Source organism: Perca fluviatilis, chromosome 22, assembly GCF_010015445.1.
Source record: "Perca fluviatilis chromosome 22, GENO_Pfluv_1.0, whole genome shotgun sequence".
In the NCBI taxonomy this organism is placed as follows: domain Eukaryota; kingdom Metazoa; phylum Chordata; class Actinopteri; order Perciformes; family Percidae; genus Perca; species Perca fluviatilis.
In genome coordinates this window covers 21142151-21156444 of record NC_053133.1, presented here as the reverse complement: position 1 = coordinate 21156444, position 14294 = coordinate 21142151, and the positions used below count along the sequence as shown (strand labels likewise).

General features: G+C 38.6%; 1 protein-coding gene across 7 annotated transcripts in view; it reads right to left on the bottom strand.

Annotated features, from left to right (window-relative positions):
• Positions 1–14294, bottom strand: part of LOC120552159 (RNA-binding Raly-like protein) — a 101938-nt gene that overhangs the window by 27364 nt on the left and 60280 nt on the right. Inside the window, exon 1 of one of the 7 annotated variants that reach the window (XM_039789945.1) lies at positions 4502–4656. The exons of the other annotated variants lie outside the window; for them this stretch is intronic. Coding sequence (XP_039645879.1) covers positions 4502–4538 — 37 coding nt within the window. The 5' untranslated portion in view covers positions 4539–4656. Of the gene's footprint in view, positions 1–4501; positions 4657–14294 lie in introns of those variants that run through there. 7 annotated transcript variants of the gene reach the window in all.

The window sequence follows — 14294 nt, the reverse complement described above, 5'->3', positions numbered from 1 at the left end:
AAACTGAAAATAAGTCTAATCTGGAAGGCACAGCCTACATCTGTAATAGTGAACATGGATCATTTTAACACAAGTATACAAATATGGTATTCTTGTTTATCCACGTATATTATGGCATTCATCAACTGTCCATCAAAGGGCTTTTAAGTAAAATATATGTATACATACCAGTATGTATAGTAAAGTATATATGGCTTTTGTATGAGAATCCACATTGCAACCTGCCACACAACCAGCACACCACCCTGCACCACAATAGTGACTTTTTTATATAACATATAACATAAAATAGCCTGTCGCTCTGTGGCTGAGGTGATGGAAAGTAAAACTTGAATTGTGTACACAACTGAAACAAGATGTAAAATAAAAAAATAAAAATAAAAAAATAAAAAAGCAGCAGAGAAAAGTCGAAAGACTGTGTCTTTGTCTAAAGCAAGTTTCTTTGTATGAGCAATTTTCATTTGCACGTATCAGGCTTCAATGTCTTACTATGCTTGAAGATGAAATCACACAACCACATACCATACTACACACATTAATAACACAGACACACATGAACAGGGAACAAATCCCGGTGGTGCAGAGAGCTGGAACCCCCATTTGATCTCCAAAGACTCCTGAGCTGCAAAATCTTAAATATTTATGGACTTCAATTCTCAAACTCGAGCTCATTCTCAGGCACCCAAGAAAAGAGACAGGGAGGTTTTATTTTCCTAATTTAATTTATCACAATAGTCAACACCATAAACATGCTCACAGGCTAAGAGTTCACCTTTTGATAATGAACAAAGCGAACAGCACAAAAGATGAATGTCCCAACGGGTATTACAGTAACTACACAGGGATGTGTTTAATGCAGCACATTTATAACATAAGAGATGCCTACTAAATTATTACTTTCTAATAAAAGGAACAATTGCTATTTGTAAAATGCTTTGCATGTGTTGCATTTTACATTACATGTCATTTAGCTGATGCTTTTATCCAAAGCGACTTACAATTACTATATATATATATATATATCAGAGGTTGCAAGCCACTGGAGCAACTAGGGGTTAAGTGTCTTGCTCAGGGACACATTGGTTGATGTAGCGCAGTGGGAATTGAACCCAGATCTCCCACACCAATACATGTGTCCCATATCCACTGTGCCATCCCCACCACCATTTTATATCTATGTCCCACTGTTAGAGGACATTTCAAAATAAGAGCTGCTGGTGCAAAAAATAAATCTATATATTCTAACTCAGGGGTCAGCAACCTTAGGCAAGCGTGCCTCCATTGGCACACGGCAGCTCAACCAATGGTACACTAGCGATACGTGTGCAATAGAGTTTTTTGGAAAGGTTCCAATCCGATTGCCAAATGACCTCTTTCACAGCCATTGGCAGGAGCACAGCCTGTTATTTACGGTAGTTTGATTGACTTTTAAGTCATCTTCATTGCCTGAAGATCCGCCCTATAATTTGGCTCTGATTGGCTAGTACTCATTGCCTTCTTCACAAAATGCGGCACGAAGGAAAAAAAATAATACTGTCCTGAGCGTTTTAAAAGGTTGCCGACCCCTGGTCTAACTCATAATAGTTACACCTATTTTGCTGCTGAAAAAGAAACACTAACTAAGCCAGCTGTTGAATTAAAGGGGTTTGTAATAGTGAACGTAATGACACACAACACCACTAACTGTAGTTTTCTCATGTTAAAAACCCATCACTATACAATATGAACTCATGAACAGTAGAGCTGCAAAGATGAATCGATAAATCCATTAGTTGTCAAAAAAAAAAAAAATGACAATGTAAATGTGAATATTTTCTAGTTTCTTCACTCCTCTTCAACAGTAAACTGAATATCTTTGAGTTGTGGACAAAACAGGACATTTGAAGACATCATCTTGGGCTTTGGAAAACACTGATCAACATTTTAGACCAAACAACTAAATCGATTAATCGAGAAAATAGTCAACGTATTAAAATCGACAATGAAAATAATTGTTAGTTGCAGCCCTAATCAACAGGTTTACTGTCTGTGATCCATATACATCAGACTCCACAGCACCACACAAAATGTCGCATCCTGTACACATTTCAAGCACCAGCAAGTGTGTTCATTTCTTAAACAGACAGCAGCAGCTTGGACCTGCACTCTATCTCTTGCGGTCTTTCTGGCCTGATAGCTGACAGATAAAGTTCAAAACATCTTCACCAGTTTGAGCCCATATGCACATTAATTGGCTTTTGTTACCATCTCCCTGCTCTTTGGCTTAGGATCTCCTGGATTTCTTCGCCCACGCTGTCTCTTGACACTGGCTTTTCTGTGGTTGGCGTCCAAATTTGGGTTTCCACCCACCTTTGTCTATGTAGCAAGCTGTACATCCAGAAAGTTATGCAGTGCGGCCTATTTGTAGCCTATGCAGTGCACAATGTAGTTTTGCATTTCCTCTGCTGAGAAGAAAATTAAGTTGTCTTTTCTAAAACATCTAGACCACAAACCAGCTCTCCAAATCCTGTGCCACCTGACTGTAGAGCGTGTGTGCACATGCGGAAAACTGTGCCAACAACAATTTAACCAATTGGTAATTAGTGAACCACTCAATCTATGTTCTTTATATATCAAAACATGCACAACAAGTTTGCATTAGATCCTGAATGTATGATACCACCTCTATTATACAGTTATAGGGCCACATCTAACAATTCTTTTCATTATCAGTTAATCTGCTGATTATTTTCTTAATTCATTGATTAATCATATCACAATTTAGTTCATAAAATGTCAGAAAAAACACAAGTAGCAAATCCTCACAATCTAGAAGCTTGAACTGGGTAATTATTGACGTTTTTGCCTAAAAAAACCTGACTTGCTTTGTTAATTAATCTTTCGTCAATTGAGCTGCTTTCATTACGATCATTGCTCCATGGTTTTAGACTTCATATTAGGGCTGGGTGATAAATCGATTTTATCGATTAACTCGTATGTGTAGTTAACGTTGATTTGTTTAAATGAAAATCGGTTTTCTCCTCAACATTCGCCGACACTCCCCTCTGGGCTCCTGTAGTTCCGAACAGGCTCAGCCCTCCCCCCACGCATTTGCCATAGAGATACACAAACAACATGGCAGCAACAGGGACTAACATAAGTTATTTTCTTAACTAGTCATTTCAATGCTTACTTAACCGTAATCTCTGCCGAAATGACCGGCAGCTCGTGGTGCTCTGTCCCCGGCTGACAGTCACCTATTCTCGGATAACTGAACCACCAATTACAGCTGACCTGACCGAGCACTGGAGCCGGTGTTGAGGAACTCCGTTGCAGCTCAACACATCTACTAAATGCCGTTGATACGACCGAGCTGTGAGGGAGGTCTGTAGCGGCTTAAAGAACTAGCAATCGCCGCTTTGTAGCACGGAGCTCCTCTTCAACGTTTTTTTTACCACTAGTTACTACGAAGGAGGTTGCTACAGGTATGCTACATTCATGAGACCATGGGATGTTAATGTACGTTACTCAGCAACAGGTGAAAATAGGGGCAAGGTTGCGCAACTAAAGTCAAAATGATTTGAACGAGAAGTGAATTACCTGTATGTGTGAAAACAGCTTTATCTCACGCATCCGTTTTGTTGTTGTTGAATATATAGCTTAATTATCTAATTTTGTCATCCCCCCCCCCCCCAAAAAAAAAACAATGGTAGGGAAAACACTCAAACCAATTTATATTTCCACAAAACTTGCATGAATAATCATAATGGTATAGCTACATGCCCCATGTGTGTGTGCGTATGAATCAAAACAAAATAAAGTAAAAACTTCATTTGAACAATTTCTTTGTCATCTGCAGATTGATTTTAAGTAGGGGGGGAGGGGGATGGGGGGGATGTGTGTGTGTGTGTGTGTGTGTGTGTGTGTGTGTGTGTGTGTGTGTGTGTGTGTGTGTGTGTGTGTGTGTGTGTGTGTGTGTGTGCGCGCGTGTGAAGCACCACCAAGACAAGTTTTACATGAGACAGCGCAATTACTGTTTATCAGAATTCCCATTTTAACACGGTGGTGGATTCTAACTGAACTTATAACCTTAAAGGAGTCTTTTCATTATGAATAGCGACCTCATAACCTTGATGAATCGACACTTCTCATGATAATGAATGCCAACTTGAGCAGAATGAATATATTACAATAGACAACAGAGCAGCTGCGAGGATGGCTTCCCAAACTAATAGCTTGACGCAAACACTGATCAAGCTACGTGTACCAAAGACAAAAGCGTTGAGCGAGACGGAGAGCGGTGGGTTTACCTTTAACTTTGGCTGAAACTGCGTTTCACGCTAATTAGGGTATAACAATTTCCACACAAAAAGGCCTGCATCCAGTTTAAAGTGAACCGGATGCATCTTGAAATACATGCATCGTACGGCTCATTATTTGCAACTTGTATCGAGCGACATCAGCATGAAGAAAATGTCCTCGCGTGTATCATGTAGCTCTAATGATGCTGTGTAAAACTTACATCGGTTATTGCGACGCTTTCCCTTGTACATGGGCATTGTGTACGGGTCCACCTTTGCGCTCTTTCAGATCCTCTTTCAGTTCCAGCTGCTACAGAGACACGGAGCGTCGAGACTTCGGCGAGCTGAGATACTTTCTGAAATAAATTTCAGCCCTTCAGACGGGGGGATTGGATGCGCTGCTTGAGCGGGGATCATACCATGTGAGACTTGGGGATGGGGGTGGGGGGCCGGACCACAGTGACTCTCATCCACACACACTTCTGTGGAGCGTTAGAACATATCAACACAAATAGGGAGCAACAATCTGAAAATGACAGGAATAAATAGCCACGACTTTGCATAACAACTAGAGTAATCTGGCAGGATACATTTTGGTCACATCTACCCTCAAGATATATATATATATATATATATATATATATATATATATATATATATATATATATATATATATATATATATATATATATATATATATATATATATATATATATCCAGAAGTACTGGAGTTTATGCACCGATCCGATACCACGTAATAAAAACTCTAAAGAAAATCTACATTAAAGTAGTTTATTTATGTTCTCTTTCCGTTATAACTGACTGTCAAACTGGATGATAAAAAGAAAGTTCTGTAGCATTCATTGTTTGTATTTGTTCATGTTTTACAAAGAGTTTAACAACAAAGGTAGAATAATATCACATCCATACAGGGATAGTAGTGTACAGTTGTTAAAACATAATTAAATGTACTGGTATCGGATCAATACCAGTTCAGGTAGTTCAGGTATCAGAATTGGTATTGGGAAGCAAAAAATGGTATTGGACCATCTCTAATATAAAATATAAATAAACATAGGCTATGTGGCACAAGGAATCCTCAGGATTAAAGCTTGTTTTATGGTTGTACGTAGGCTCCAAGCAGAGCTCGGCCTGATGTTTATACTTGTGCTGGTGTGCGCGTCAAGCCGGCATCTGTGTGTGTGAGGGAGAAGTGAGAGAGTGACAGCGATTAGCTTCGGAGCAAGTGAGTCTAGAGTCATAGTGAGAGAAACAAAGTGTCTCCCCTGTGTTTTCTGACCAAGGTGGAAAATCTTAGCAGGAAAATGAAACCCTCTCCTTGATTTCATGTTGTTGTATGGAGAAGGAGAACCAGGAAATTAGCCGGGGGAAAGACAACGCTGCCAAGCCACGGCCGAGTGACATGCGTCGCTGCCACGTATAGTAACATTTTTCGAGAGGTGCGCGTCAGGCTACGGCGTAGGGTCTGACTGGCGTAGACGCAGAGGGGTCTGCAGGGGTACGCCATTGATTCTACGCACAACCATAAAACGTCCTTAACTGTATCTGTGGATGGCTACCTTAGAGACTACCCAACCTATAGGCCATTAATATGATTTTTTCAGAAATAGGCTGATATATATTTGCTTATAATATGTTGGATTCATGTTAAGAAAGTTTAGTTTTTGAAAACAACTTCCAACAAAATTACAATAATTTGGTGGCCCTTATGCAGTAACTCTGAGGACGCCCTAGGGGTCCCGGGCCCCCTGTTGAAGATCTCTTCTTTAGACAAATGTGTTTGGATTCACCGTCAGGAGTTCTTCCTCTCAAGATTAATATACTCGTTATGTTGACCACATTTTATTGTCATAAATCAACATGTAGGAGCTGATTATCTGAGTCAAAGAAAATGTTCCATCTGTAGCTACCAATACAAATTATAGGGTTTCCATTTGTATCTTTTTCTTTCATACACATAAGTTGAACATGTTATATTGTTGGTTACATATTGTACACTTATGTCTGCAGTACAGTTTATTGGTAAAATTTGTCTTAACTATCAGTTGAAAAATGATCAGTTATCCCTTAATAAAAAAGATGTCATCTCTTGATAATGTTAGGAGCGATACTAAAGCATTACACTAAACTATAGGTTGATAGTATTTTTCTTTTTTCGGAGGAAATATTTTACATGCAGACGTTGCAAATTACTGATGTGAGTATCATTTCTCACTGTCAGAAATTGAATATTATTGCATTTAATATGAATATTTATTATTTTATATATTTATTTTACGTCACTCAAGATATATGTTCAATAAAGAAGGGGAGTCTACAGCCGTGCTAGTGGCTCTGTGAGGCTGTACTAAGGTATTTGGTTGAAGATTTTGACCTGATGACAGCGCTAGATGAAGTCGGAAGATCACCAACACTATTAGAATTCATCATGACGGAGTGGGATAAATGTTTGTACAGATTTTCATAGCAGTCCATCCATTAGTTGTTGACATATTTCAGGCTTACTGTCCTCGTCATCCATAATGCCAGCATAGCTAAAATTGCTAAATGAGTTGGCACTATGTCATCCGAGTGTATTTTCGCTACTTACTATTCTTCAAAAGTGCTTAAAATTGATCCCGACTTTATCTTAGGAATAATTCAATTCAGATTGACTCACAGTATGCACACTTTACTTTTAGATTTTCTATCATTCCAACCTTTAAAAGATGACCAAACTCAGAAATCAAGTACCGTCTGTGAGCTTAAAGGTGCCACCGTACACTGTATCAGTGATAGCTCATTTCTGTATTTAGACAAGAAGGAGCTGGCATTCGGCAGCAACCCACTCAATACTGTCTGATTATTATCTTACTTCACATGTGCATACAGTGACATTGGAATTCAAATAATATTCCACTCCCTCCACAACCTCTGGGCATACTTGAGAAAAGGTGCATCTCATCTCACTTGCAAAGGGGATTGTGTTGCTACGGAGACGAGGATAAGGAAGCGGCCTGGATGTTGATTTTGTGCCATCCATTTCACTATATTACATTATTGTTGTGTGGGTTGAATAACAACACGTTTTTTTTTTGGCCTGAGATGAATTGTGCAATGGAAAAAAATAACCCTGAAAGCCAACTCCATGGAAGTAGCAGGAATTCAATCAATATTACTCTCCTCTGAAACTGCGGCGGCTGCTCTAACATGCTCCAGAATGACAAATGGCCTTTTTTATGCTTTTACTTTGAAACTTAGAAAAGATGAAATCCCTCAAATGTTGTGAAAATTAAATAAATCAACAAAGAGGATATTATTACTGGTTCATGCACTGGGCTATATAAGTCATTAGTTGTAAAAAATGGCTATTTATTATCACAGGTTTTCTTCACATTTAAACATTTTTCTTTGAAAAGGAAAGCAAAAAAGAAGGAATAAACATGTTACAAACATCAGCACCCAGTAATGAGAAAAAATCTTTTTTTTTAAAGTATAGCAGGGACATCTGGTGTCCATGATGGATTAATACAACAACTGGCCTCGACAATACAACAGGAAGCATGTAGTCAACATGGTTCACAGCAAAATGAGGACATTTGAATCACTCATAATTAACACTATTCATGTGCTTCATTTTGTGACTTCTCTCTCTCAAAAATGTGAAATTCAGGAATGACTTTACACAATGCCAGCTGTGTTTAGTACTCCCACTTGACTCAATGGCTTTAATAATGAGCGTCAGACAGAGAAAATAATCTCTGAGCAAAGCTAGACTGCCCATTAGAATTATTTTACATTTAGAAACATGAATATTTTGAAATGAAATGCAGGGTTTAGAAACCTTTGTTAGTGGAAAAGGCAGCACTTCCTTTCATCTGAATAGTCCTGATGTTTCCAGTTAGATGGGAAGATCCTCAAGTTTTGTGGTGAATTTCTCAAAACTACAAATCTGACCTTTGAAACCTTTTCAGTCACTGCGATTTGAATAACAATATTCAATAATTTTTCGATCAGGACCACCTCAGCAAGGCAAACGCTTTCAACACTTCTGGGATCTCCATGAGGCTATTAAAGCAGGTATAATCAATATCTGTATATTAACATTGAATCAAATGAGTAATGTGAAACTTACTCATAGGCATGAACCCTCAGGGCATCATGACCCAACTTTGCAGTTCCCCTCAGTTATACGGAGCTTTTTCTTAGCATCTTTCAGCTCATTGTTTTTGGTTTTCTGACGTGCAACGTGAACATTTTTGGTTCACTCTCACTGATGTCCGAGTCATTATCGGCTGCAGCAGGCAGCTGTTCACAATGAAAATGATTTAAAAACCCACTGTACACTACCTGTCATTTCCAAATGGCAGACAGCCAGTTATTAACTGTAGCAGCTAAATAGTCGAGCATGTAGCAGCTAAAGAGCCAGATAACCACATGAGCTTACCAGACGCCCCATATAATGATATAATATAAAAGTATGAATATATAATATATCAATTTTCACAGCTTGTTTGCATTGCCCCCTGATGGCCAAAAAAATAAAGGTTTAAACTCTTTCTTTGGTTCCATATATTATATGATTAAAATCCCCAATATTTATGTGGGAGAAAGTGTAAAAACTTGAACATACACATCTTAGCAATGGCCTGCTCGCAATATATTAACACCTCTTCTAAGCAGCCACTGTTATTTCCCTTGCTATTGTACTGCACCACAGGGCTGGTTAAATCCAGTTAAACTGATTTCAATTAAAGACCCGGGTGCTGAGGTTTCCTTAGCGAGGAAGGGAAGATGAAGACAAATTACCGGTCAACTTGGACATGGCGATTTCCTTAAGAAGAATACACCCTGTTTCTAGGAACTTCGTGAATTCTTCAAAGAACTACGCACATCATTACCCTTTTTAAGATACTAAGAGCTTCCTAGAAGAAGTACATGCATCAACCGGATCAAAGTGCTCTGCATTCTCAGACAATCTCTGCTGGCATTTGAAACACACTGCCTGTTAACAAATGACCCTCATTTATAGCCGAGATGGAGGGATGCTGCGGATGCCCACAGGGAAGATTTTCTACATGATGGATATAAATCTGCTCAAGCCATCACATATCATTGGCCTACTACTTACAGCCTCTCTTAGCTCATTAGACACGCACTGCTTTTGGCATTGAGTAATTGCAAACGTATCTAGTGTGTCAACTCCTGCAACTGCTTAGCAGTCTGTGATTTTTTTTCTCAGCATTCACAGTGAAAACTGTAATCTCTGATGCACGCTATTCTAAAACAGTGTCAAATGATTGCCTTGTTAGCGGTGCTTTCGTATACATTTTGTGACCTTCTCATTTCACTTCTCCAAGTTTATGCATGCAGATAAGCCTCAACTACTCAAAGGGGCAGTGTGCATTATACTGGGAAGAAGAACAATGCCCTGGGAGAGTTTTTCAAAAATAACATTATTAAGGCACGCACGCATGCACGCACACACACACACACACACACACACACACACACACACACACACACACACACACACACACACACACACACACACTTTACTACCAGTTTCTGAGTTACCTCCTCTAAAAGCAAAAACTGCAGGAAACCTCTCAATGGGTTTTTCAACACCAGCATCCTTGTGGTTCAAGTGGTGATTGCAACCCAAACCTGGGAAGGAAAATTGCGCACTCTAGTGGAGCACAAACAGCAATGCCCGCTTCCAACTGAGAGATTTAAAGGGAACATCTACTCTAAAAATAGAATTTACGGTACTTGTTATTTCTATATTGCCGGCTTAGTTTATGGATTTTCTTTATAAGCTGAACATCAGCGAGACAGATGTAGTGATAAAAGCTGTCCTGGGGACTTTATATGCCTGAGTGCATTTTCCTATTCGGCTGATTAAGCTCTAGCTCCCTTGGATACTGCGTCTTTAAGTAATCAGTGTCAGTGGGCCAATCTGTCACCTCATGTTTTGCTCTAATTTGTTAGTTTAAAAACATAATTTTCTGTGTTTGTACATTATGGTTTTATTGTCTGAAATCACAGGAACAGAACAATGTAAAGTCTGTAGTAGGGTGGATTTAGCATTATTAAAAAATTGCCCGGCTTACTTTATTAAAATGTATAAATGCTGATCATTCATCCATTTGTTTCCCATCATATTGAGGACGATAGTCTATTTTAGCATGTCTCGAGCAAAAGGCAGAGAACCAGCTGGCTTCCAGTCTGTTCAGAGCATAAAATATAGATAGAAAAAAAACTATAGAAAAAAAACTGAAAGTTAGTTGGAGTCTCCAGGTTAGACATGTCTTTGGACTTTGGGAAAAAATAACTGGAGTAATTAACGGAAGATCATGTAAATAAACTTGACCAAGCCTCTAAAATCCACAGATCCTCAGTAAATAAGTAAATAAGCAAATACACAAGCAAACATTTAATTTTTAATTACATTGAGCGATTATTTTCTAAAAAACGCTGGGCAGGAAAACGAAACCCTTCTAATCATCTTCATTTAATCATTCATCTTTTTCATACACATCACTGGAATTACATTTATCCAGCCTACATCCTCTCAAGTAAGACCTCATTTATTTCTTTTATAGGCCCTAATCTGCATTATCCCTCCCTCCTGCTGACTTGCTTTCCCTTATTTTTCCTCCCTCCTCCTCTCACTGTTTTACCTCTCTTTCTGCTTCACGCTCTCTCTCTCTCTCCATCTGGCAGGGTCGGCAGAGTGCAAAGAATTACATTAAGAAGTATTCAAATGTTGAACTAGTCACAATTGCTATTCATAAAGGCTGCCAAATCTAATTCAGCTCCGACGCTATCAGTGCCACGGTATTTCACCCAGAGATAATACGGAGGCGACAGTTTATAGAAACCTGATACATAGACAATAATGTCTCCTGGATGTAATGGAGCCACAAATGACTGAGCTATTGACCATACCACAGAAGAAAAGAGGCACCAAAGCGGCCGGATTTTTACTTCATATTTGATTCTACCTACTGCATCTGCGATTAACAAGGCTGCGATTTCTTTTCCATGATTTAGAAAGTAACACTCGTAAAGAATAGAGTGATTAATGCACCAAGGATGACAAATGGCAGCTTAAGTGAAAACCTTTACGAGACAATGTCGGACACATTGTCATGCTCTACATCTGTAACTGTTCAGAGGACTGAATGTTAATGCTTCTGCTCTCACTACTAATCCTAAATGTTACTTCTGTGATCACTTATTCCAATGTTTCTATACTTTATATTGACAGCACAGAACTGTTTTACAAAATCTAACAAGAACATTTCAACTCACAAACACTTTTACAAACTTCTTGGCTGCAAAGAGTCAAATCCGGACGAGGAAACAGACACAAACGCCACGTACTTTCTTTTTTAAAAAACTTTTGCTAACTTGTTCTAACCACAAACTTTACATTTACATTTATTTACATAATACATGCATCAAAAACATGTCAATCTGCTAAAATACCAGGACTAAAACTTTCTTCTATCAAGTACAGTTTTGCAAATAAAGACACTAACAAACAGCAGCATTACAAATGATTCATATTTCTATGTCATGGGGGGCATGAGGGTACCATCATACACACAAGTCATATGCAGCATAAAGCAATTACACATAGGCCTATACAAGTAATACAATGAAGAATTCCAACACTGTAATATCAAAACGCAACTTAAAAGTGCTTTTTTCACAGTATACATACAGTAATTAACTCATTTGGCCACACCAGCGTCACACCTACTGTATGCTCTGTCTGAGGTAATAATCCCTCTGCAAGTCTGTCCCTTTTTATAGCAATCTTCAACTGATATGTAAAGCATCTCCTCTTGTGTCCTGAAGGGCCAAAGATGTCCCCTTTTCATAAACTGTGATGAAACTGACTGCAGGTATTCAGTTGAGATGAAAATCAGCTATGGTTCCTCTACCTATTAGATTTCAAATAGATTATGAAAACATTTGCAAAGTAGAAATTCCCCTTTAGAAAAACACTTGTTGGCAGCGCTTAAACTTGAGGGATAATCATTTTAAAACATGTATTTTTGTCAAAACATTGGAAAAAACTATTCACGTTTTGGTGCTCACCGATTATCCTCACTGCAAATTTCAAAAAGGATTATCTTGTCTTATCTTTGCAACAATCTGTGATAATGTAAGAAGATAAAATGACTGTGATGAGCTTTGAAAATAAGTATTTCCAGCTTCACACATTTGAGGACCCATGTACTGACATAATGCATTCCATTAACTCTAACCTTAAAGTTAGACTTTTACCACAAGTGACAATTACAGGATATTATTAAATGCTCAGTTCTAAGACCAAGCAAGGCTGTATGAGCAAACCCCTGAGAATATTGAATTGATTAATGGTGAATTTTATTGCATATATATTCAATATTTCATTTGTAATAGAAATAATGTGTTTTTTCTGACATAATCTCACTGTAACTAATGCCTAATCCTAACTTTAAACACAAGAGTCTTAAGCCTCAAAACAGCTTTTTAAAGAAGTACAATACAAATACATTTTACTGTACTGATTGATAATAATGACCAAAGTACATACGCATAATAATGCTGCTAATATTGTCATTAACATAGACAGATGCATAAAAACATCTCTATAACACCCTATATATGCTATATACATGCACATTTTTTTGATTCTGATGAATTTCCCCTTTTGTTATAAGAAGAGCTCGTCTTGGCCAAGGCTCAAATTTCATTTGACAGGACGGCTCCCACAACTAAATTAGATTTAGCAAATGACAGGATAGACGTACAAGAGTCAATTAACCTCTTTAAGACATTTCAATTGATATAACGTAATGTTATGCCCCTCTACCAGGCCTTCAATATGATGTGTGTCAAATCCAACCGCATCAAAATCCAAACTTGTCCACGGTTTTTAGAAAGTCACACATAAGCACATTAAGACATGACCATTTACTCTCAACAACAAAAAGAAACTGAAACCAACTAGATGGGAAGTCATTAAAAAATAGAAAAAAAACTGTGAGGCACGATTGCAACTTTAAGCACACTTTATTGGTTATGACAGTCACAAGTGGTAATAACTGCTGTGAACCACAGTGTGGCGCTCAGTGACCACACAGTGGAAAAGTGCCCTTTTACATGCACACTTCTGACTCCATGATTTTCATTTACTCCATGTATGAGACGAGAGAGAGAGGAGACGAGACTGACACCGTCGTGACCCGTCAAACCAAATGAACACTTGATGAATTTCCCCTTTTGTTATAAGAAGCACTCGTCTTGGCCGAGGCTCAAATTTCATTTGACAGGACGGCTCCCACAACTCAAAGTAATGAAGGCAGCCCATCTTCCCCTGTTAGATGAGGTGCATAAATACAGACACAGCTCATTAATAACTCTGTCACACAGGTAGGCTACAGGAAAAAAAAGGTGACATACTTTACAGCTCAAGCAGTCTGAGTCCCAGAAGATGCAAAGCCCCACTTAAGTATGTGTTCACATAGTGTACCCTGAAAAGTAAGATGCTTAAGACCTTGGCACAGATTTTACATCACATGGGACTATTTAGAACCATGCTTTGAGTTATCCATCTTTCGTGTGTAACATTTACACATTTTTTGTCATCTTGTGTGAATACTCCTTATGAAAGCACGTTGTATTTACTAGTGTGTCAAGACCACCTAAACCGAGACCAAGTCTTCACCAAGACCAGAGTGTATCGAGAGCAAGACAAGACCAAGACTTTGAGGGGTTGAGACCAAGTAAAGACCAAGGCCAAGGCAGGGCGAGACCGAGTCCAGACCAGACCAGTGCCAGACAGCCAGAGCTTCTTCTCCTGTCTCCCTTCTCCTGAGTCAAGTTATTGGTTGCATTTGAAGCAGGAAGTTTTACATCCAATTACAGCAATGATGTTAACACATAAATTAAGCAATGCACTGGTAGTTTAGTGATATCCCTGCAGTTGTGGTCTTGACCTGTCTTGAAATAAAA